Source organism: Lonchura striata, chromosome 2 (genome assembly GCF_050655825.1).
Source record: "Lonchura striata isolate lonStrDom1 chromosome 2, ASM5065582v1, whole genome shotgun sequence".
Lineage (NCBI taxonomy): Eukaryota > Metazoa > Chordata > Aves > Passeriformes > Estrildidae > Lonchura > Lonchura striata.
The window spans coordinates 141,009,257-141,036,112 of record NC_140704.1 but is presented as its reverse complement, the minus strand read 5'-3'; the positions used below and the strand labels follow the sequence as shown (position 1 = coordinate 141,036,112).

The 26,856-nt window shown below is 33.6% G+C and overlaps 1 protein-coding gene across 6 annotated transcripts in view; it reads left to right on the top strand.

Annotated features, from left to right (window-relative positions):
* The window catches only part of CSMD3 (CUB and Sushi multiple domains 3), a 578,243-nt gene that overhangs the window by 80,841 nt on the left and 470,546 nt on the right, over positions 1 to 26,856 (top strand). For all 6 annotated transcript variants that reach the window (XM_085572460.1, XM_085572459.1, XM_085572458.1 and 3 more), the window contains exon 2: positions 2,667 to 2,889. In XM_085572460.1, the coding sequence (XP_085428586.1) occupies positions 2,667 to 2,889 (223 nt within the window). The remainder of the gene's footprint in view (positions 1 to 2,666; positions 2,890 to 26,856) is intronic.

The window sequence follows — 26,856 nt, the reverse complement described above, 5'->3', positions numbered from 1 at the left end:
TAGTTTGCATTGAATTAGCATAATAGTCCATATGTAATTGAAAGCATTCATTAAATAGATACAGCAACAAAGGTTCTGAATTATGGAGCAGTATTATGCTCTTGAGTCAAAGTTCATACTGTGCTTTCCACACTTGGTCTGGAGAGATGGATGAAAAATTCAAGTCTGTAAGTTTTGTTTCTCTAACTATTAAAGTAGGCCTCAGCAAGAGATTTCTAGGAAAAGCTGGATTAATAAATGTATACGCACATCTATTTAAAAAGATGTATTGCATTGATTGTATTCGGTAGGAAGTGTTAAAGATCTAGGATGTAGATCTTATCAGTAAATAGTTTGATTTTCCAAAGTGTCTTGTGCAAAATTGTATTCCAAAAATGCTAAATAAAACAGCTGAGCTTAAATAATAAATAACACATAAAGAGGATTTAAAAATAGTTCAAGTATATGAGGGAGATGCAGAAAGAGATAAATAAAACAGACTCCTAGCAATGAAGTTTGTGCAGGCACTGATATTAGAATGAATTCTCTAAGGCAACTTGTGGTAGAAGATAAAATTTGCTGTACATGTCAGATGAGGTAAACAAAACCCTAATTACTTTCTAAGAGTATGTTCCCTTCCCCTTTTATCCTATATATCTATGTTACTCAGATAATTGTATTAAAAAAGCAGTCATACTTCAGAAGAGGCACCTTTGCTCACCACTGTAAATATATATGAAAAAGCTGACAAAAAAAATTGTACATGCTACTCTTCTGTTGTCCAAAAAACACAAATAGCAATACACATTGTAAAATCTCAAGAGATTTCTGCTTAGTACTTCAGGGAAAGAGGCCTCTGTACATTTAAATGCTCAACATGAAGACAAGCTTGTGAATGTGCCATGAAGAAGATGATTTAACGAGCTCAAATATATACATGTGTGTATAATTTAAGAGCGTGTGGTTTGTTTGTTTGTAGTTTGTTATGAAATGTACATCATGTTGCTGTGAAAGAGCAACTCAGTGCTTTGTGCTTTTCCTCAGATGAAATCCCGCCACTAGAAGAGGAGGCTTGCTCTGAGCATTCTTGGGGAAGAGAAGCTTCAGGGGTGTAAAAGGCAAAGCAGGAAAGCTGATCTAATATTTAAGGGATAAGAGAGCAGAAAGCCTGGAGAGGGGATGTAGATCTACATTCAGACTACAAAGCTGGTGGAAAATAAAAAATATTCTAAAGTCCCAAAAGAGTTAAGAACTGCCATAACTGAGCATTAGAACTTGAAACAAAAGTATAGAAAAAAACCTGCCTTAGCTCACAGTGACTTGGGAAAGGCCTTTTTATAATTATTCTTGTTCTCTTATTTTTCCAAGGAAATGGATTTTCTATATAAAAAGGAAATTTGTTATAGCCCAAGAAAAGTTAGGATTAGAATGTAGGGGTAATTTCTGACATTTAAAAAGGTTCATTTTAAAAAGTAACCATCAGCAGAACAACTTTTCAGCACTGTACTGAACTTGGCTGGGATAGTCTTAACTTTCTTTGCAGTAGATCCTATGGTGTTATGTTTTAGATTTGTGACCAAAACAATGCCGAACATTTTATCAGTGCCTACACACCAGGCTTCCTCTGCTTCTCATATTTCTGGGAATGGGCAAGAAGGTGGGAGGGGACACAGATGGGACACAGATAGCACCAACCAACAAAAAGGATATTCTAGAACATATGGCAGCATGCTCAGTGGCAAAAACAAGGAAAAGAAGGAGGAAGAGACCACACTAATGGAATGAAGGAGGAAGGGACCATGGTCAGGGGTATGGTGTTTGTCTTCCCATGTAACCATTAGGCCTGATGTGGGCCTGCTTTCCTGGAGGTGGCTGAACAACCTCCTGCCAAAGCAGACAATGAATTCCTTCATCCACTTTGATGCATGCGCAGCTTTTGCTGTACCTATTAAACTGTCTTTGTCTCAACCTACAAGTTTTCTTACTGTTACTCTTCTTTCTCTCTCCATCTCACTATGGAGGGATAGAGGGGGGGTGTGGATGTGCTTGTGAGGAAGGAGCTCTGGAGCCCTGCCTGATCATTGCAGTTAAACATGCACATAGGGCCAGTCAAAACATGTAAACTGTTAATATTTACATGAGATGATATAATGATGCAACAGATGGCTATTTCAGATTGAGCCCTTAATGACAGAGGTTTTTTTTTAATAACCCAGAATTATTGAATGGGAAGAGCTTGTTCATAATAAATAGACTTTCAGTCTTTTCCAGAGCCAAAATACATGGAAGAAAAGCACAAGGTTAATAGGTTTCACCTGTATCAGACCTGTATCCAAAGCGACTTATTTACCCATTTGACAAAAAAGAAAAAGGGAGTTGATGTGAATACTTTGCTTCATAAACAAACAAATTTAGTCATAGATGTTGTTATATTTATTTTCAAGGATGCTACCATATGTCTTTAGATAAACAGGATGGAAAACACATTTGTTAGGTAGGTGGGATTGTTTTGCATTAAGTGGCCAGCATTTGTATAAAAACCATGGGCTTTACCTTTCTAAATGCAGTAGTTCCTAAAAAACATTTTGATATTTTTTCAGAAATCATGAACTCTAGTGATTTATTTTATTGCAGGTTGATATAAAAGAAGTAGATTAATAACTTTTGTTTCTTTGGTATTTTTTCAGGATTTATTTATACCTGTGGTGGAACTTTAAAAGGACTCAATGGCACTATAGAGAGCCCTGGCTTCCCATATGGATATCCAAATGGTGCAAACTGTACCTGGGTTATAATAGCAGAAGAAAGAAACAGAATACAGATCGTCTTTCAATCTTTTGCTCTAGAAGAAGAATATGACTATTTGTCATTATATGATGGGCATCCTCACCCTGCAAACTTTAGGACAAGGTAAAGAATAAATATTATTAAAATCTCACTTGTAGTAATAAATAAAAAGTATATGATAAAATTGTTAAAGCTAATGTTTTTAAATTATGGATCCTTTCTTAGTCTTTAAGGTGTGCTTCCTCTTATTAATCAGGTGTCAAAATGTATATCATGCTTTAATTCTAGTTAAAATAACTGCTGAAATTAATCTAGCCCTCATAAAATTGGTATCAACAAAATGTAAATAATTAAGAAGCATACGAGCATGGATACATTTAATGTAAAGTGAATATGAGACTGTTTTAGTTTGAGGAGGTTTTAGTTTGCATGAGGAGGTTTTAGTTTGCATGATCCAGTGGAAAACAATGGAACTTTTTTAATCTTTGCAACAGAGGGCTTTTTATAGAGATCAGGAAAAATTTAATTGGGGGAGGCTAGGTAACTTTTGTGTGTGTTTCTATATGAACATCTTCTAACAAAAAGGTTTTACAAAAGTTAAAAAAATCCATTTTAGATATCAAGAGTGTGGTGTGCCACAGAATATTTTCTATAAAGCCTACTTCAGAGTCTTAGCCCAGATGTTCAGTTCTGGAAGGCTGAGGTTTATGGAATATGTAAAAATTCTACAATACCAATAGATATATTACTCATACATTTGCTAGTTATCTTTACTATCAGCTACCTTGACTTCTGTAAGTCAGTTTGTCATATGCTTAGACTTCTGTAAGGCCTTTGGCATTGCCACACAGCATCTTTGTTATTAAATGGGAGAAATTTGTATTTGATTGGGTGGACTGATGAATAACACAGTGGCCATGTAGCCACATGAAGAATGTTGCAGTCAATAGCTTAAAGTCCAATTAGAAATCAGCAAGTGGTGTTCCTCAGGGGGTCTGTATTCAGACAAATACTATTCAATATCTCTGTTAATGATGTGGACAGTGGAAATGAGAGCAAGCTTGCAGATGGCACCGAGGTGAGTGGTGCAGTTGATTTGCTTGAGGGAAGGGATGCTATCCAGAGGGACTTCAGATGAGATAAGTGTAGCATCCTGGTCAGTTCTCAGTATCCATACTGACTAGTGGATCAATGAATTTAGAACAGTCCTGCAGAGAAGGACTTGGGGATATTTGTAGATGAAAAACTGGAGTGAACCACTAACATAGATGGGGACTGGAACTCCTCCCCTACAAAGACTGGCTGAGAAAGCTGGGGCTGTTCACCCTGGAGAAGTGAAGGTTTTGTGGAGACTTGCAACCTCCCAGTATCTGAAGGGGGCCTATAGGGAAGTTGGAGAGGGACTCTTCATCAGGAACTGTAGTGATAGGTTAAGGGGGAATGGGTGTAAATTGAAAGAGGGGAAATTCAGGTTAGACATTAGGAACACATTTTTTACTGTGAGAATGGTTAGACACTGGAACAGGTTGTGGATGCTCCAGCTCTGGCAGTGTTCAAAGATAGTTGGATAAGGCCTTGAGCAACCTGGTCTACTGGGGTTGGGGGTGTCCCTGGGGGGGTTGGGACTAAATGATCTTAAAGCTCCATTCCAACCTCTTAAAATTCTATGGATCTATAATAAGGTTGGATATGAGGAAGAAATCCTGTATAAAGAATGCTGTAAGATACTGGAACAAGTTGCCCAGAAAAGCCTTGGCTTTGTGTTACCAGAAAGATGTCCCTTCCCACGACAGTGGGGTTGGAACTAGGTGATCTTCCAAACAAAACCATCCCATTATTTTATCCAGTGATAAAGAATATAGTACCTATTCCTAATCAGGGAACATCTGGGTTCATTTTACTTTCCATAATACTGCTCAAAGAAAGGGATGTGTTTCATAATATTTTATAAGTAAGTGTTGATACACTGGTAATGTTTTTGGTTTTTTTTTTTTTAAACTATTGCATAACAATCTGGCATCTGATCACTAAAAGGAATATGTAACGGTAGTACAAGGAAATTAGAAGAGACAAATTCTACATCTCATATTTGTGCAGGATATAAATTCTCTTAAATGGTTAACAGTCAGCAGATGCAGAAAGATGCATCACTAATGAAATTGTTTTCCTTTGTATTTCTGTGTTTTCATTTCTGTTTCATGAGTGCTTGAATGCGATTTTGATATCAACTGCAGGAAGAAGGGAATCCACAGATAAAGGATTTCAGAGCAAGTTTTTGTCCTTTCTATTCACTCCTCAAAAAAAGATTTTCTCAAATGTTGGAGCCTGAAAAGGCCCTCACTGTCAGTCAAAACTTTGGTTGGTGAATCTACTCTAAACTGCAATCTCAAGGAGTATGTCAACAATGTTCTGCTCAAATGCAAAGAAAAAAGCTATGATTCCAGTTAGGAACCAATGGTTCTTATTGAGTTACAGTTTAAATAAGCATCAGGGAAAGCAGATGAAGATAGTTAGCAGGCTAAAAGAAATATGGGAATAATATTTTGTAAAGGCATAATTATTTTTCTTCATGTCTCATTCAAGCTGCTGAAATGATGTATATATATTTGTGTGAATACATATATTCATGTATATGTATCAATGCATAGATATATAGATAGCTATATGTGCAGTTATAGATACATTTGTACAAGATTCTTTTGAAATTAAACTAATTTTTCAATGCTGGAACTTTAGAATATGGGGTTTTTAAAAATATCTTAGAAGAAAGTCAAGGAAACCTGTCATGCTTAAATGTTTCAGTATTGTATATTTAGGATGCCATTAGATTCTGCTGAAGAACAGTGTATGAAATTATGTGGAAGAGAAAAGAATCAGTCAGCACTTAAAAAGGAAAAGATGATTAAGCCTCAATATAGGGCTTGAAATAGACTACTTTTGCAAGACTTACAAGATCTTTCCAGGGTGTGGGTGTGTAAGAATAGTACACATTTGTGTGAGTGGCAAAATGGCCTTAAAATTAAGCATGACAGTGAGATTACACAAGCTTTACTAAATCTTTCATAGTGACATTTATTTTCTCAGATTGCTGTAGTAATTAGTGAGGTGATGTTTCCTTAAGTTTTCTTTTTTTAAAAATAAGTGAAATTTAACTGAGGTACAGTTGCTTGTGGAAACTATCCTTCTAGCATGACAATGTATTTTGATATTTTACTTAGTGACATTAATGATGTGTAGTCAGATTACACTTTTCACCCTCCCTTTAATTTTGTAACAGGCAAAAATATTTTCAGGGGACTGCACATATGTATTTGAAAAAATACATAATTAGACAGTTAAAAAAATTGTGTTGAATAGAAAAGGCCACTACTTCTGTTTTTTACTTTAATATTGTGGAATAACAGTCTATATGAATGAAATTATTTTGCAGTTCACCTATTTGTGAAGCTCATCGCCTCTGACTCCCTCCTCATCCAGTTTTGTGCTTTGTCTAATTGGTCTTCTCAGAATTAAATCTTATTGAAATTACCTTGCATGTCTTCAGCAAATGCTCAACAGCTTTTAACTGATTTACCTGTCACTTAAATGGCAGCTAAACAAGAATAAATGGAAAAGAAGCATGTCAGATATGATCACAATGGAAAGTGTAATCAGTATTTCACTTGCATTTTTCTGTTACTGTGTATGCTTGATTTAGTTTATTTCACATTATAATCTTTGTTTCAAACTATAAATACAGAGTAACTTAAAACCCTGAACTTTATGCAATTTTTTTCATAAATCACATTTGTAATTACCTAAAAAAAAAAGTTTGTTTGCAGAAAGACAGTGTTGCTTCCTGTATTTGAAATAAGCTTTTGGCAACATTTCGTAGTTGGGAGTATTTCTGGGTCATGTTGCTGTCTATTTTTAGGGCTTTCTTGTTGCCTCCCCAATGCATATTCCCTCAAAATTAAAAAAAAAAAAAAACTAAAAGAAAAAACCCCAAATCAAACCATGGCTTGATATTTTGATTTCTTTTAAAGACATTGTTTAGACCTTATTTTGGTAAGTTGCTAATATTTCCAACTCCTGTTCTGGATAAAAATATTGCATTTCCAGGTTAAAACTCCTGTTCCATTTTTTTCCAAATTTCTGTCTTTTTTTTTTTTTTTTTTTTTGCGGCACAAGAAGAATCATTTCAACTAAGCTTATAATATGTTTTCAATTTTCTGAGTGCCCAGCTTGAGAAAAAAGAAGTTTATTTGCACTAGTGATAAGAAATCCCATACTTTAATGAAGTTAGCAGAAGGTATGCTTGAACCAATAAAGCATCACATAAATCAACTGCTTTGCAAAGCCAGTAGGAGTCACCTTTTGCATGTTATGAAAATAGTCTTTAGTGCAACCTGTAAATAATTCACTGTATTATCCTTATCTATTTTAGCTGCTCCACATAGGCACAAGGCAGGGAGGGCAGAGCAGGGACTGACAGGGTCCAGCCCAGCCCCTGCACAGCCTGAGCCAGGCCCGGGGTCCCTCCAGCCAGTGCAGCTGTGACAGAAGGACACAGGGCTCCCCAGAGAGAAGGGTCGAGAGGCCGATGCAGGAGGCAGGGACGGGGACAGAGGATGGGGATCCTGCAGCAGGATGCCTCAGGGTAGGGTGACACTGAGGCCATGGAACCATGGACCGTGGTGGGTGGCAGTGCCACCAGCTGAGGTTCGTCAGGGCCAGGAAGGGTTATTGGTTCTCTCAGAGTCCTGACTCTGCACAGAACAATCCAGGAGAAAATTATTTAAGACTTGGCTATAAGGCAAAATGTATAGACCTAACTATAGGAATTCTTCATTGTGTACTTGTCAATCCTTAAAAAGTCACATGAAAACCATTAGTAGTTTTAAAGCACACGCCCTGTGGCAGTGATATGGTGCATATGTAGGTGGATGACTGAATGGCAATGTGAACCCTGATATTTCCTTGCAGTTATTTTACTTTGTAACCTAGATAATAACTTGTTTTCTTATTTCTTTTTAAAAGAAATTGCTGAGCATAAGGCATAATAAATTGTCAGTAAATATCAAAAAAACATGTTGGTATTTTTCTTTTATTTTAAAATAAGGAGTTAGGTGCTTAGAATTGAATACTAATTTGAAAAAGGGTGTCATACTCAGCAGTTGTCTAAAACTCATTTTTTTCTCTAATTAGCTACCTCTACTGGCAGTGTAGTATTCAAAACAGCTTTAAATATTTGAATAATAATGTGACTATATACCCAAGCTCTGTTTGCAGTTCCAAGGAAATATATTGCCAAATTTACTTAACCAGTTAATTAATTTAACTAGTACATTTATTTGTCAGTTAAATATTCATGACAAAATTAACATTGCATTGAAATCAATGAAGTAAATTCAGATCTATTTTAGACAGAGAAATTAAATGCATCCCTTCTGCAGTTGAACTTGGCTTTGTACTTTGACAATTGTACTTTCTTTTTTAAGCATTTAATCCAATATATTTCTGTCTCTGCATGTTGCCTAAAAAAATCTTTCATATGTTTATGCTCAGAAAGCAATTGTTTAGTAGCTGAAACTATATATTTTACAAAGTTAAAAATAAAATTATTTAGAAAATTATTAGCCTACCATAATATTGTGGTGAAAATAATCATAAAATTTCATCATGTGTATCTTCATTACAGCTATGGTACAGAAGTTTGGAAAGCTCTGCTATTAGAAAAATGGTATAATAATTTGTGATATATTTGTTTATATAAGTGAAAAAATGTTGAATACGTTTATTTAAAAAAATTATAAGTGGAGTTGTGAGACCCTACCACAAAATTGAATTTTGATCACTGAGTAAATATCTATATTTTCCTTGTATTGAGAGCCTGCAAGATCAGCATGTGTCTGCAGAGATATTTTTAAATGTTGATAACATCTCTGTGTCCAAAGATTTAATTATATTAAAATCTTTTCTCTTGTGGCTCGTGGTTAATTTTCTCTCAGGAACTTTAATGGAAGGAAGCTTTAAACATAGTGTTTAAAAGGGGAGTTAATACTCATAGTTGTTAATCTCTTGTATTTAAGCAAGATAAATCATCCTTTCATCTACACTCCCTGCTGAGGCCACCAAGAATTAAATGTGCAGGTTACCTGATCAGTGCTGCTGAGTTGAATAAGAGAAATTAACTGAAATTACTGGAGACATCTGCTACCTTTCCTCTGTTGGTGAATTGCTCTCCTAAAACATCTGACTCCCTGATTATGCCTACATTTTTAACATTTACTCCCCTTACAGAGAAAACAACATTTTCAGTAGATTAATAAGTAAATATTTAAAATTTCAGCATGCTCCTAGTGTTATATAATTTGGTATCTGTCTCTCCATAATAAATGTACAAGGTATTACTGACATCATGAGCAAAAACTGTGTTTTAGCTCAAAACCAATCACAGATCTAAGGTATATTTTCTCTGAATAATTTACTACTACTACTACTACTACTACTACTACTACTACTACTACTACTATTATTATTATTATTATTATTATTATTATTATTATTATTATTATTATTTTAGAGCTTTGAAATAATGCAATTATCTATTCATTTCTCTACATTTTAATTGAAAACAATTCAGGACATTGGATAAAAAAAAAACAAATCAAAACAAAATCACCAACAAAATCCAAAGCGACAAGAATACTTTCCTAATTTCCTGTTTTTACTTAAAAAATAAATAGCACTAAGTTATATGCTAACAATGCCCAATTTTAAAAGAAGACTAGATTTTGCCTTTAAAACTTTCTATTTTTAAAGTGAAATAATTACAATTTGCATCTTTCATGCGCTAAATTGTCAAATTTATCTTACAAAACATGGATGAAGAAAGGCTAGCAAAAGGATAATTGTTGTCACTAGCAGAACCTTCCAGTGTCTTCATTTAGTAATTCCGCTTGCTTTTGCATTTCTTATTCTGACATATGTGTGTTTCTTCTTCAGTAGATATCAATCTGTATCACACAGGCAGCTATTAGGTTATTCTGTCAACATTGTTCTGTCAATTAATACCACCCTGGTAACTCCAGTAAGTATTTTTTCCTGACCCTGACCCTTTCCTTCTCCCGGTCATTGGAAACATATCCATATTTCTTTATGACTACTTAGATGTATCTTGAATCCTTTAGTATCTCCCAGACAAACTCCTTACCTTATGTTTTTTTGAAACTATTAGGCTATTATGTATTTTTGTATATTCACTATATATTATTATTGGAGCAAGTGTTCCACTCTTTCTCATACTGATTCTTATCAAAACCAGAAGTCAAAAAAAGGCCCACATTTTTACCTTGCTTTTGCCTCCTTCTTCCACCATTTCTGCTATGTCAGGGTTTCTGCTCCTAGAATTTCCTGACTTTAAAGACTTGTTTTACTTGCTCTGTCTTTTCCCACTTCCTCTGCCTTTAGGTGATCTACAGTACTACAATATGTAGTGAAGGGCACCCAGAGCTAGAGGCAATGTCTTGTCTGGGCAAAATACCATGAGGGTGTGTTGATTCTCCTTCTTGAATCCAAATTTTGTTGTATGTAGATCCATTTTACTTGTATGTGTATCCTTTTTTGTCTTTGTAAGCTGTTGCTTATATAAGCAATTCCTTCTTAAACCATATAAAGACCCTTTCAGAGTATTTTATCTGTTCATTTAGATTATTGCCATTTTAAATAGCAGATGTAGTATCTAACTCCAAATTAACTCTGTACTTTACATCTGCTCAAGTTAGCAAGTACTAATAAAATAAAGAAAAAATGTCAGCTCTGTGAGGTTCTAGATTAAATCTGTCAGAGACAAGCTCTCTCTAACTGTTTGGTTATTAGGACTTTAAGACATGTCAGGGTGGAATATTTGCAGTCTTCATTCACCACTAACATTGACAATTGAAACTTACAGAGCTTTCTTTTTCACTCTCCTGTTTACATCTTTTCAGATCTTGATGCAGACCAGGACTTGTTGATAGGGAGACAATGAATCATTGTACCTCAAAAAGTACTGTATCTCAAAAAGTTTCCAGTATTGTACTGTACCTCAAAAAGTTTCCATTATCAACTGTAGCTCTGATTTTTTTTCAGCTCAGACTGTTTATTTTGCCCTAAGATTACACATTTTTCTTCTTTCATCATGGTTCAGTTCCTGACCAAATTTTCAACTAGAGCAGATACTGTCAGCTGATTAGGATCAAATTAGGGATTCTCCACTTTGGAAAAAACTTCAAGTCTCTTATCACAGTGATTTTTATTTCAGCTGTTCCCTGGTTCTTTAGATTTCTCCGTTATTTGCCTGGAAAATGAAGAAAGGAAAGAATTTCTTTTGAGAATTTAGGGACAAACGAACTGGAACAAAATGAACTGGATTATACTCTCTCTCACAAAGAAAGAGAAAACAAAAAAGGTATAAATCCTAGACAAAGACCAAGGAGTAGATAAGGATACAGAAAGCAACAGAAACAAATACCAAAAGAGTGGAAGGAGACAACAAAGGCCATTAAGAAAGGAAAGAAGGAACTAGCAACCAAAGTGGAAAACTATGAGATAGGTAACAGAATTAAATGATTCTTACTAGGAAAATTTTCACTGCAGAAACAACCAAACTAAATCCTGCAAAATAAATAAGTACAGTGTGAACAGAAGACATGTGGAATCTTGAACTGAAAATTGGTAGGGACACAATGATACAGCAAAACTTGTAGATAAGAGAAATAGATAATTGAAAGAAATGTAACAGAATTAAATGTATTGGTAAACAGATATTCAGCTCTGAGATGGATTCTGAGTAGACAAAATATTTAAACAGAGGTGGTTTTTTTTTAATCTGAAAAGTTTGCTTTATGAACAAAATACCTTGAAGCAAAAAATGTTTTGGCACTGTGCTTATAAATGCAAAGTTGAAAGAACATGTCAATTGTTCTATACTCTTAGGAATATTTTATATGATGTTAAAAGTCTAGACATAGAGAGAGAAAGGTAGAAAATTAAGACTGATAAAAAAAATGTGCTTGTCTGGACAAGGTGCCACCTGTCAATTTTATACTTACAAAGAATCCAAGTTTTTTGCAGATTTTGAAGAAATAGTTAGCTAGAAAGGAAATCTAAAGTTAAGTGGTAAGGATTTAAAAACTGAACCCAAAACCAAACCAAGCCAAATTAAATGAAACCCAAGCAACCAACTAAAATTTCAGCTATATTTGTAGGTGAAGGTAACTTTCTAGTAACTGACTGTAGAAGAGACTTTCCCATTATCAGCTTTCCGTAGGATATCTTTCTCTGAACTGGATGGCCAGTTTGGCTTCCCTGAATTGACTGATGGATATTGGACTAACTTGTTTACTTCTTATATAATGCAAGAAAAACCTCTTTTACAGATGCTGAGATTTATTATCTGTCTTTTTTGGATAAACTGGTAACTAAATTAAACTGGTAACCACCTATATACAAAGAGTGCTGTTGCCAGTTTTATAGTGAGATAAGTATGGTTATTTCTGAGAAACAAAAATTTTACTTATTCACTTTTCTTTGTGTTGCAAAATTACTTCATGGAATTTGAAACAACCTAGGAAGAAAAGCTGATTTTTTGTTTTGGAGGTCATTTATACTCTGTAACACATTCTGCTAGTGCTGTCTGTGGCCATTAGTTTTTCATCTACACTTCACTTATAAAAAGGAAAAGAATGACTACAGTAATAGTCTTGTCCTAGAAAGTTATAGTCTTTGGGAAAGTATCATTCTATTACAGGGCTGTCTAACTGTTAGACCTGTTTACATGACAGAAAGGTAACTCTTAAACCAGCTGTTAAATTCACCTTGTATTGTTGCAGTTAACACTATCAAAAAAAAAATCTTATAAAGTTGATAATTGAATCAGAATATATCTGTAACAACCATATATTGTTACTAAACTAAACCCTGAACAATTGGTTCCTGTATGAATGCACTATTTCTATTATATTTGAAGAAAGGCATTCTATTTTAACTGGTATGTCTGAAGAAAGCCAAAGAAATCCTTTGAGGTTTTGTGTAAATATATGTTTGTGTGTGGGTATTTACATATACACTAATCAGAGAGAACATCAGGCATATGGCCTTGCCTGGAGAATTTTTATTTCTGTCTCTCTAATACCTGTATTGCATTGTGATTGTGATACCTTATTGCTGAAAAGTGACTCCTGTAGATTATGTTACATTGCACAGTTTAAAGTAAATGTTTTAGCATTCAAATTATTTTGATGCCTGGAGCTTAAGAACAAATTAATGTCAATAATATAATCTATATCCCTGAATATGTTGATATGCACTAGAGACTGCCTACCAAAAAAACCCCAAACAACAACAACAAAAAAAACACACAGAAAAAAGCCACATACACCATACACACGCACACACAAACACCACAACAAAACAAAAAAAAAAAACCAAAACAACCCACACACAAAAAAAAAAAAAAGATGCAAAAAAAAAAAAAATTATCCAAAACAGAGATCCTTCCTAAGGGTTAGTAGCATAAAAAAATTATCTCCTAATCTCATGTCAGTTCTTCCGTAGTCAGTGCAAGTTTTTAGGACCTAAATGTAGCAACACAGATAGTTATGTAAAAATGCATCCATCTTGTACATCTATCTTGCATTTAACACATCTATCTTACACATCTAGTTTTTGAGGTGTATAAAAAATTAGCTTCTATACACCTGTAACATATCTACAAAGGGCTGAGATAACCTTCTTCATTAAATGTTGCTGCCTTATAATATGAAACAAGCTGTGCATGGAAATGAATGTATAGTTCATCTACATTTTAACAGTATTAGAAGTTCCTTTAAGGTAAAGTAGATTTGCTTTTCTTGCTGGCACCTTTCATATATCTACCATGATAAAGTTATATTAGTAGACTAAGTTTACCTGAGATTTTCTAATACTATAAAAGAGGAATCTTTTCTTGGACAAATGCTGTTCATTCGATACTGTGATTTGAAAGAAACCAATAAGGACTTCCATTGCTCAAGTCTGCAGGTGGAGATTTCTCGAACACTTTTTTACAAGGTGATTAAGATTGTTGGTTAGAGAGCATCTCTAGAGTAACCCGCATCTGTTTAGAGAGAACTGAGCTCATATATGTGTGTGGAATATTGGGTACTGGAAAAAGTGAAAGAGGGCCTAGTGTGATGTTGTATATGATCTAACAAATGATCCATACAAAACTGAGGAATGTTTTAGAGAGATAGTACATAAGTGAGATATGAGAGGAATGAGAGGAGATGCTGTGAAGGTCATAGCAGACCTGTGTACTCCTGAAGGGAACTGTGCACACACCAAAATGTCAACATCATGAGTGGTGACAACAACTGTATTTTTAGGCTATTTCTGTAAAGTAGATTTTCATATATTGCAGTACTTCTGTTGTCATTTAGAACGTAGTTGTCCACAATTCTAAGAAGATTCATACAATTTGAAGGAAACAGCAAATGCTAAAGGACATAATTTTCAAATAGAAACCACTGGCCCATGTTTTCTATTATGGTAAAATCTGGAATTAAATAAAAGTAATGTTTGGTGTTGTTTTCCTAATTTGAAGCTAAGTAATTTCTTTACATTTTTTTTTTTTTTTGCTATTACTAAGTAATTTCTTTTCTTTTCATTACATAGTACTTGATAATCCACCTCTATAAATATAATCTGGATTAAAAAAAGCACACTTGCATGCTAATCAAGGTAATTTATTTAATAGCCGTTTGAATACTGCTGATTGTAAAAATATTTTTGCCTAGTTGCATTGTAAGCCTGATATACCAGACCATGTGAAAAAGAATCATGCCTATAATTGTTTCTATTCATTATTTTTATTTCCGCTGTGATTTCAAATTAATTTTGGAAGTGAAAATATATTTAAATAGCGAATTGGAAAAATACTTTTAAAAGACCTTCATGCCCACAAACACACACACAAAAAATTAAAAAATCAATTAAACATTTTGACTGTCCAAGATACAAAGAAATATAAAAAATAATATTATCCACTATGAAAATCAGTTAAAGTTTTTTCCCCAAATGAAAGACTCTATTAACTATAACAAAAAAATTACTGTTTCCACATATAAATACGATGGACAAATCTCATTATCTGGATGTGTGTTATAAATTCTACAATTATGGTTATAGGGAAGGAAAAAAAATTAAAATTAAAATGGAGATATCTTGCTTTTCTGATGTTAAAAAGAAAAATTACAGATTTGACTACGGTTTTGCATGAAAAATAAGTACTGAATGTATTTGCATTTCATAATATTACTTTCATTATCAAGTTATTTTCTAAAATTTCTCTCTTGTTTCATTCCATTTCACACTCTGTAAAATTCTTTTACCCATTTCTATCCTACCTTTCTAAGACCTCCCTAATTAATCATTGTCACATAATTTTCTTTTCTGACAATCATTTCCCATTTGTAGTTCTAGCACTGAATAGTTTTTTTAACAACATTTTTTTCCCTATAATTTCAGCTAAAATACTAAAATTACAAAATTACAAAAACTCTAGACCTGCTTCTCTTTCCTTCATAGTGTTTGCACCTGCAATTAGAAATATGCTGGTACGCTTTCAGCTTTGGGTATATTGAAAGTTGGAATTGCATTCGATGTGATTCAACAATTTTATGTAGAGGTTTTAAACCTTTTCTCTTCCCCTATGTTTTGGGTGAAATAGATTTAATCTTTCTGTATCTCAGATTTTCTTGATGGCTGTCTAGGGAAATTAAGTCATGTTTGTTTGAATTTTTTCCCAGTCTATTACTGGACATAGGATTTTGTCTAAACATTTTTTTGTATAGAACGGCACTAAGTTATCGATCAATATTCTGTAACACCAGGTTTCATTATTATGCTAATGTGTTTCAGATATAAATGAAAGTGGCTCTTAACACTGTTTTATGAGGTGCAGCTGTAAGAAATTTTTTAGCTGATAGTAAGCCATGAAGAAGTCAAATGAAAAACATGAGTTGCTTTTGAAAAAAAATAATTATAAGCTTCAGCACATAAACAAGTTTGTTTATTGAGCTTTTTGTTTGGTTGGGGATTTTTAGTAAAAAAATATATTCCCTTAAGCAAAGTGGTTTTTTATAGATTGGTATTTAGAGTAGTGCCCAGTTACTCTTGGTATTGAATTAAAAGGTAAACATTTCAAGGAGTGTTCAAGGCAAGACCAAATTTGAATGTCCTAAAAAGGCTTATTCACTTTATGCCTTCTAAAATGGGTTGTTTGAAGAATAATTTTGAACTGATTTCTCACTTTGTATTATGTGATGTGGTGGTTTGAAGAAGTTACATGTAGCATTTTTTAAAGCATAGACCCATAAAATACAAGAAAAATGGAAAACATTAAACTTTCTACATAGGCTTTTTATTGTCTTTATCAGATTCAGTACTAAAAAGCAACAACTCTAACTCTTTATTTTGGTATGAAATGTGGGTAGACAACTCATCTTCTTTTTTGTGAGATATCCCATGTGCAGTAACAATTGTTTCTTTTTAAAAGTCTTGCTTACTCCACTATCTGATTCTGTTGATGTCAGTCAACATGACTTTAATATGGAATCAAGATAGCACAGACAACTTATCCTTTGATGATTGTAAAATAGATCAGCTAAGTGGACTCATATTTCTATTATAACTTTATTTTTATTTATGCTATTTATTAAAAGGCAAGTGCTAGTTTTAGACCTGTCAGTCCAATAACTATTTACAGATGTGCATTTTATGTCCCCATAGCTATTATCCACTCCTAAATAAAAAGACAAACACTAGTTGCATTTTCTTATGGAATTTCAGCAAAAGTAACAACATTTTAAACTCTCTTTTCTGAAATTATTATAGTATTTCCTTGTTCATTTTGGAAGTATTGCATCTATGTTTGATCAGTTATTAGATTATGAAAAGTGGAGGATAGAGTAAGGTACCTGACACACTTCTGTAATATTTTCTATGTTTTCCAAGTCCAAATTTTTAATTTAGACTTTTTTCCCTTGGAATTGGGACCTTATCTTCTATTTTAAACTCAAGTACCCTTCCCTTAAAATGTGTTTTTCATTTTGCTGCTAGAAGTTTTTCTACTGTATTTCATAATTAGTAATAAATATAGAATTAATAATTTACCTCCTATGAGACTTAAATTTATATGTTTTCATTATTTATGCTTATATAGGATATAAATTGTACTTATGTAATAGATACATTACTTTAAACCCATCATTTCACTGCACATGTAAAGATCTTATAGGGTCACATTTCTGATTAGATGGGATAAAAAACACCTTAAGAGCCACAACCATTTTTCCTAGATGTGTCTTTTCCAGAATTTTAGATGTGTAAATGTAAAATATTTTCCATTATATTTCCATTTCTTTAATTCTAATTTGTGTTTGACTGTCTGTTTTTTACTTTTTTTACCTACCCAAACCCCAAGGGCATTTCAGAGAAATTCAGTTTAATTTCTTATCACAGTGGTCAAAAAGAAAAACTTTATTCATACTTATTTCCTCACTGCAGTGGATTCAGGTTCTGCCTTGAAACACCATATGCTCCAGACCTCTGAGCATAAAGATAGACATACCCAGTGTTGGAGGAGAGACACCTTTACTCTAGCACCCTCTCTTCCCTCTCTTGCTCTTTCCAGCATATTCTCCTTACATATTCTTCTCTAAAGTGAACAGGGACCTGTGAGAAAATTAAGTTGTTTCTGACTCAGTGAACATTTTCTGGAAGAAAATGAATGAAATAAAAACCATGGAGTTTTTTTGTTTGCTTGTATTTTTTAGGTATTCCAGCTAATTTAGCTGATCAATCAATTTGTTTTATTCTATTTATTGCCATTACTCTGTTTTAAAAGACTGAATTTTTCATATTGAAAGTATAAATTCTGAAATATATGCATATAGTTAGTTCTTTTTCACATGGCCTGCTACTACAAATTTATCTTTATACCAGAACATAAATAAAAGAGTGTGGTGTTAATGTCACAAGCCTTTTGCTCATGGATGAATTCCAAAGTGATGCAGAATATTTAGTGTAAGTTGAAGCTGTTCTGGAAGTTCCTGGCACCTACAATGGTAAGAAGCAAAATATGGCATCTCTCCTTTCCATATTGTGCTATTTTCACACATTAAGGAAAAGTTACAAAAGATAGTCCAACTCAGCTAAGAGCTTGTTGTCATACACAGAAGCAAACCCATCCCCTGTGTCCCTCTGACTTTGGCTGTGTGACCCTTCTTTTGTTTCCATTGGCTCGAGCACTCATCAGGCATACCACTTTGAGGATATGCTTCCCTTTGCTAACTGAATTGACTCAGGTTTATTTTTGAAGAAATAATTCTTCATCAGGGTGGTTAAATAAATTCAGAGAGAAGGGTGCATATGACTAGAACCAGTGTGAAGTCAGTGCTAAAACTCTTGGAAAACTGGAAGGAGCAGGTTCCTCTTCTTTGGTGCTTTGAAAGCTCCAAGATCTGCTAAAATGTACCATAGACCTTCACCCAGCTTTAAGATGAGGACAGTAAACTATATTGTCACAATGTTCCAGATGCTCAAAGTTAAAGATATGTACTGCTTGCTTAATTTTTTTTTCTTTTTTTAATTCTAGTTACTTTAAGGACCTAGTATGCTTTCAAATTTACTAAAGGTTATTGTCTTGATTTGTTTTGTTCTTAACAATTTTTCTCTCCAAGAAGCCAGCAAATCCACATCCTGCAGATTTTTAAATACTATTTGTATGGTACTGCTTACTTATCTGGTTCTTCTTACTTATCATTTGAAGTTATTCTTGATAGTTTTATGTCCTAAAACAAAATTGAATGCTTTAGAAAAGATAATTATTTATAAAATCTGTTTCCTTTCTGATGATAGAAAAAAAGTGGAGAGTTAGATAACAAAAGTTTTACACTGATAATGGATGGTGGCAGGTTTTAGAAACATGTTTTTTACAGAATATATGGATCATACCAGGATCTGATGAGTAGTTTATTGTTTAGTTCAAAGCAGCTGTTCAATTAACAAAGTTAAGCCTTGACCTACAATCATTATTTTAAAATAATAGATTGTATGAGCAGTTTTGCATTTTGACAGGGAAAAATTATAATTTGACAAAAAATAAATTGGTTCATAAATCATATGTCAATTTGTTAATGACTTGTTGAACAAAGCATATTTTTATTACTATTTTCAATGAGAGTAAAACTTGAATTTAGTGTACAATTTCTGCTCAATCAAGTTTGATTTGTTTTATAGACTATTAAATTCTGTTTATTTATTTTAAACCAATTGAAAAGACATATAAATATTTTAGGAGTTGCTCCTATTAATATTTTAATTGGAATTCTCTTAAGGAAGCCTTTAAATTTCTTACTTTCTTTCTGATTCAATGGCTAAGCAACTGTTTAGAAAGAAATTTGAAAGACAAAAGATAAAGATGAATTTTACCAAGATGTTGCAGTCCAAACTTTCAATACTCTCAACTGCAATTCAACACCTTCATTAACTTCTCAGCATGTGCACATGAATGCACACAAGCACATCCAAAAACATAAACCCTAAAGAGAGTTGAACTTAATTGTCTATCACTCATTAGATAAGTGTTATCTTTTTTGAACACGCTCCTGAGATTTAAAAGCTGTTTGTTCTGAATTGGTGTGTAAGAAGAACGTTAGAGGTTGAGCTGGGTTGACTTTTGCTGGCTTCCAGATGTCCATCAGCTACTCCATCACTCCCCTTCAACAGCAGGACATCAAGAGAAAATAAGATTTAAAAATTCCTGGATCAAGACAAAGACAAGGAAATATTACCGTTACACCAGAACCCAAAGTACACATGAAATTTACACATTACAGAGCCTCACTTTAATTCACTGCCTAAAAATTGATTGATTTCTTGAATTACGGAATTTTTATATCCCATTAATTGCTTTAGCAATTCTATCAGTGATATATTGCTGAACTCTCAATTTACTTATTAGTTACATGTCCAATTCCTTTCTGAATGCTTTTAAGCCTTTGGATTAATGAAACAACTAGTTCAACAAGGTAATTGAATTTCATCTTACCAGTTTTAGTTTGACACTTTTCAGTTGAACTAAGAAGTGTGCATATATAACAAGTGAGTGATTGATCACCATCGAGGGTGATTGTGTGATCCAAATCATCAGAATTATTTTGGAATTTATTTGATCCTCACTTGGATTAGCTACTAATGTTTGCAGACTTTTTGATCCTTGTGATTTTTTTGAACTTGCCATATTTTCTGCTCAAAGCTCAAAAAGGCATGGTCGTATCAGTAGGTGCATAAAACATGGATGTGAGAAAAGACCAATGCATGGAAGACTTAATGGGAGATTAGTTTTACTCTGGCAGTTGGAGGAGTCATCAGAAAGATATAATTATGGGAATATTGTTGATGCTATCCATCAGATTACATACACAATTTTCAAATCTTCAGAAACTTTTAATTCATATGTAAGATGTAAACAGTGTTATTTTGCTTTAAGAAATATTGTGGTATACTAATATTAAAATATTGACTTTTTAAAAAAAATGTAAAACTTCTTTTCATTCCAGAAAAGCATTTCTGTTCTATCTAGAAAAGGAAAAAAATTAAAAGTAACTAAGAAAATGCACCCAAAACATATACTATAAACTAAGGAAAGAAGGATGCTTCTGTGTGCAGGTAGAATCACAGATTCATTGTGTTCCCCTGGGTCCTGTACTGGTCACCACAGAGAGAGACCAGTGTCTGCCCCTCCTCTTCCTCTCATGAGGAAGCTGTACACTATCATGAGTCTCCTTTTCTCCAGGCTGAACAGACTGAGCCTCTCCCCATATGGGTTCTCCTCAAGGCCCTTCAACATCTTTGCTTCTTTTCTGTAGATGCTCTTTCTAATAGATTTATATCCTTCTTCTATTGTGGTCCCCAAAACTGCACATGGTACTCAAGCTGAGGCCACACCAGTGCAGAATAACGTGGGACAATCTACTCCCTCAACTGGCAATTAATGCAGTATGAGATGCACTTTGTACATCTACTTGATGTAAAAATACTCTTATAAAATTTATAGAATAAATAGTGGTAGTATTAACAAAGAATTGGGTTTTTTTCCCTCCCCTCAGTTGGAGGTTCCAGGGACACCTTATTGTGATTTTTCAGTACTTTTAAGGGAGACTTTTAAGAAAGAAGGGAACACACTTTCAGTAGGAGCTATAGTGATAGGACAAAGGTTAATGGTTTTAAACTAAAAGATTCAGACTAGATATAATGAAAAAAATTTTTACAGTGAGGGTGGTAAAACAGTGGGCTAGATTGCCCAGAGAAGTGGTGATATCCCAGCTGTGGAAATATTCAGGGTAAGGTTGGATGGGACTCTGAGCAGCATCCTCTAGTTGAATATGTCTCTGCTTACCACAAAGGACTTGGAACAGATGATCCTTGAAGGTGTCATACAATCCAAAGGTTTCTCTGCTCCTATGACTTTATTTATCATAAGGACCGTGAAAAAGAATTCTCTACAGAGATTAGGGCTTTTAAAACATGCCTGAATCCTGGTATTTAATTCTTTGTACCTGTTCAATCACTGGAAGAACAACACTTTCTGATTTTGGTCTGTGCTATCAGACTAAGCATGTTAGAATTCCAAAGTTCTCTCTCCTGTGGTTTGTGATCACTTAGGTCTGTTACTTAGAGCAGGTGACAGAGGCTATTTTCACGCAGAATAATTTAAATATAATATAGTGTGTCTCTTGAACAGTTAAGGACTGGATCTGACTGCCCAGAAGGCTGAGACACCTCCTTCATTGCAGATTTCAGGACCTAACTGTGTAAAGCCCTGAATAAACTGTTTTGACCTCAGACCTGCCCCTGCTTTGTTTTATCTAGTGCTGTGAAATGAATATTTTTTATATCCAAGCAATATTTTACAGTAAGTTTGACATATATTTTTCATATTTTCAACATGAAAACTTTTCTATTTATTTATTAGGGATGATTAAGGTAATTTTGGTAACATGCAAGGGAAAAACATAACAGGACTGCAATAAATTTCCTTCCTTTTGTGGCATTCATGATACTTTACAGTGGATATGGAGACAGTAAAAAAATGCTGAAATCATTAGAGCTGCATCTCAAGCACTAGGCTGTGGAGGTTGATATAGAAATTCAATAGCATGAGATGTACTTCAAACTGAATGATCTGTAGGCATTTGTGTATGGAATATGGATTTCTGAGAAGGAAGAGAACCATAGGGAAATATGTTCTGGACCACCTTAAAGGTTTTGTTCCAAAGAAAAGGTATTTGCAGTTGACAGTTGTAGGTGACTTTACTTTTAAAAATAATTTATTGGTTACTTTTTCCTATATTAAATGCATTGTGGATATTTAAATAATGTATTTAATGACATAGAAGATATTTTGTTTCATCATTTTTTGGTAGTGAAATACATAACTTAGTTTTTAAAAGCATATTGCCTTGCTTTTCTTAGCTTTACTGTTGACTATCATTTATAGATGACTGCTATTTCTCCTGAAATAATTTTCAGAGCTTTTGAAACTTTCTCCTGATAGATGCTCATTTTGCTGTTTAGATATCAGAGATGCTGTTGTGGTTTAACCCCAGCTGGCAGCTAGGCACCACACAACCACCCCCTCACTCCCCCACCAGTGGGAATAGGAAGAGAAATGGAAGAGTAAAAGTGAAAAACTCATAGTCTGAGACAAAGACAGTTTATTAGGGAAATCCAAAGCTACACGCACCAGCAAAGTAAAACAAGGATTTAATTCACCCTCAGGCAGGCTGGCATTCAGCCACCTCCAGGAGAGCGGGGTCCCATGAGGAGTAATGGTGACTTGGAAAGACAAGTGCCATCATTCCAAACATCTCTCCTTCCTTCTTCCCCAGCTTCATATGATGAGCAAGACACCATGTGGTATGGGATATCCCTGGGATCATTTGGAGTCAGCTGTCCTGGCTCCTGTATTATCACACATGTAGAAATAAGGGATATGGTCCTCAGAACCAAGAATTTATAAGAATTAGATGAATTTATAAGAATTTATAAGAATTATAAGAATTAGATGAAAACAAAATTGCATCTAGAAAAAAATACTGAAATATATTGTTATTTTAGTTGAGTAGATGTTGGCCACAGCAAATGCAGCAGCAAATTGGGTGAGAAGCTCATGCTTTAATCTTAAAGAATGCAAATAATCAAACCCTTCTGTTGAGGGCCTTTTTTTTTTTTAATAATAATTAGAGCTAGTGGGAAAATGTTAAACAAGTATCTGGCAGGCAAAAGATCTCACTAAAATTGAAATTGAATCAGCATAGCATCAGGCTAGTCAGATGTTAAATCTAATCATCTGCTACTTAGAAAATTAATAGAAGTTTGTATGAATACAAAATCACACAGACAGGACTCCAGCAGCTAATAATGGATTCATCAGTATGTGGTCCAACAAAAGCAAGCCCCAGGAGTACCTAACTAAGTTCAAGATGTATTTATTTGCTAAGTATTGACTGGTACTGTCTGCATAAACAACCGGTATCAAGTTACTGGACATACCAGCAACTAAAATGACTGGTAGAAGGATTATAGCTAGCTTAATGGGAAAAACCACTGATGATGAAGCTTCATTTTTATATGTGCTATGGATTTTAGAATAATATTTTCTGAAGATTATAAACTTAAATATGCATCATTAAAATGAAAATTTCTTAGTGGAAGAAGAGTAAAAGCTACATTCATGTAAAAGAAAAAAATTAGAAATATTTTATCTATTATTTGAAAATATCAGATATTTCAGTTTCCTGTAAACTGCTAAATACAGAATAAAATTTCTTTTGTCTTTAGAAAGTTTTCCTTTACTTGTGGGGAAGATTCTCAATGAAGTTATACAATAGTTTGTTTTGCCTACTTTTATTTTATACTTCGGATTTTGCTTATTATGCATATTGTTTTTCAGAATCTAGCTTCTCCTTTTTACAAGAATAAACAGTTACTTGAAGATCAAACTAACAGTGAGAATGCATAGGCTTTGATACTCTTTTTAATTTTACAGTCGAAGTTACAATAACTTGGCATGTTAACATGTTGTATGTTTCTGTTATTCTACATAAATTAGCAGCAAACATTTCTTGCACCTTTCAGATTAGACTAAAACTCTTCCTGCTGTAAAGTTTCTCTGACCTAATCAAAAATTTATTGAGATAAAATGAGACTGCTAATCACTTAAAAAATTTCTTTGGTGAATTTCTTCAGATACTATCCAATCTAAGCAGAAATATTCCTGAGAAACTTATTTTCTTTGGAAATAACTACGACACTGTAGAAAAGCTAAAATCTTGTGAACCTGAAAAGAAAACAAAACAATACAAAGAGCTGTTAAAATATCTGTAAAAAAAAAAAAAAAAGGCATAAAATTTAAAAGTATAATCAATGTCAAACAGCAAAGATCTAAGATACACAAGCAAAGAGGAAATACAGTCATCTTATTTGTCACATCACAGTCTCAAGTAAGCAATTTATCTAGGAGCATTTTGTATGACTAATCAAGATTTCTTTCCATAATCTTAACTTTGCAATTATGAGATGATTGCTCTATTTGCATTCTGAAGCTGGGAGCTGGTCTTCCATGAGGGCTGATGAGTTTAAAGTTCAACATGCAGCTTAAAGTGATATATGATTTAAGTGTTATGATAAGGACCACAGTAAAAGCAGAAAACAAATGATTGATCAAACCGCAGAAATTTCCAGTCAGAACTCTAAAGTCTTGGAAACAACAAATCTGAGATGATTTGTAATTTTAAAATTATGTCATATGTGATTGAGAAAAGATGGTGGGAGAGATTAAAATAGATTATAATTACTCTTGGAGTAGTAGTGTTTTAAAATATACTTGGAAAATGAAAACAGATTCAACTGTCTAATATAGGTGCCGTCTTTATTTTTGAATCTATAGCATGTGACAGAATATAGTACAGGAAGAAGAGACACAGGGACACACTCTGTAAATTACATGTTCAAAAGAAAATAATAATGCAATTTTCAATAATCTACAATGCCAAAAAAATATTACTACAAATTTAGGTTCAAACATTATCTCTACTGCCCAGAATTTATTTATTATATATTAATTAATATTGAAAGAATATTTAGAAATTCTTGTGTATGTAAGACAGTGTTTTGTTTCAGACTCCATTTGACTTTTTCCATTACTGAAAAAATAAATGAAGATGGCATCAGAAAACACATAAGACACAGATTCCTTCAAAACTAGTCTTTCACCTGTAAAAAGACATCCTTTAGCCACTTTATTTGTACATCAAGAAATTGTATTCACGTGCACCCTGAGTACTTAGAGACATCTGAGGACTCAAACAAAATCTGTCTTATTTCACCAAGAAGTCTTAACAGATAAAAATATAGTGGTGACTATAACAGCTATTGTTACTAATCTGCCTACAATAATATTAATACTTATACTCAGAGCAACTAATTATTCAAAAATATGCAGTTAAAATTGTACAGAATTCTACTAGAATCTACCTCTTTTTTTTTTCTGGTGGTGGTCTGTGGTGCTTTTTATGTCCATTTGGATCCTAAGCCACTTTGGTTTTGCTTGGGAGAATAAAGACGACACCATGGGATAGTTATGCCAAACAACCAGCAAGATTAATCCTCTGTCACCAAGTATGATGGTGATGATTTTCTTCTCCTCAGTCTTGGGTATGCATGGAGTAATTTAACCACATATCTCATATGTCCTTTTCTCTGTTTCCAAGGCATTTCTGTTCTTCCTTATCCTCTGAGATGATTGCAACAATATTGCCAGATTCACGTTACTGAAACTACATAGCATTGTAGTTTTGCATGCAAGTAATATATAAATTCTGAATATATATTGTGTCTCCAAATTATATCTTTAATTTCACCATATTTACTACTGGAGTTTTAGAATTCCTATATACAATAAATTTTTTAGGATGAGCATCTGGTCTTTCTGTCATGGAAAAGCTGAATAAACAAAAATACCTCTTAACCTTTTTTTACGCTCCCAGAAACACCTGTAGCCCTGCACTACATACATAAATGTGTCCATTTCCTGTGGGTGTTAAATACCTGGCAAGCTTGTTAGACACACCAGGAAGAAAAAAGAAAATATATTTATTTATATGCAGTGTACTCATTTACAAATTTATTTCACTGTTCTGTGTTTGATAATACTCTGTAGCTTAACTGCATCATTAAAATCAAATACTCAAGTAGAAAGTCACAATAGAAAATTTGGGTTTCTAAGAATTGAAACAGAATAAAATACATTTTCTTCAACCTCTGTAGACATTGTACAGTTCCTGTGGTTTCCCATGGCTACCCAAGCCAGTATCAGGTACTTATGGGATCTCTTAATGTGGTCAGAGAACATTTCCAAAATCAAAAACAGAAAGAAGAAAAGGAACAGATAATCCCACCAAAAAAAAAAAAAAAAAAAAAAAAGCCACATCTGCTATATATTTTTTTTTTTCTGCCAAAGTGGTAGACCATAAAGGAATGATTGAAGAGCCTAGCAAAAGATGTAGGTATGTCTTGCCTGGCCTCCATCTCTCCAGAAGCACATGGATCTCATGGTGGTACAATGTCATAACTACCAACTATGCTGATGTTTAAAATATCTCACAGTATCTAAAACAGCAGCAGAGTCACTGGACTAGCTCCATTAGGTATTTTAAATTTGAAAAAGTTGATACAAATAGAATGAGATATGCATATGCAATGTAAGATGGAAAATTGTTGTAGATAAAAAAACCTCAGCTACTAGAGGAAATTTAAATTTTAAATGTGCTTAATATGCATATGATATCTGCTTAATGAGATGAATGCTTATTTTGCATAATTTTTCCACCTAAAGGTACTGAGTTAGACATTTAGTTGTCTAACATTTAGTTGGACATTGAGACTGATCTGAATAACTGATAATCAGATCTATGCCCATACATTATCTTACAGATATTTTGCTGCTTACCTGCCATCTCTGTC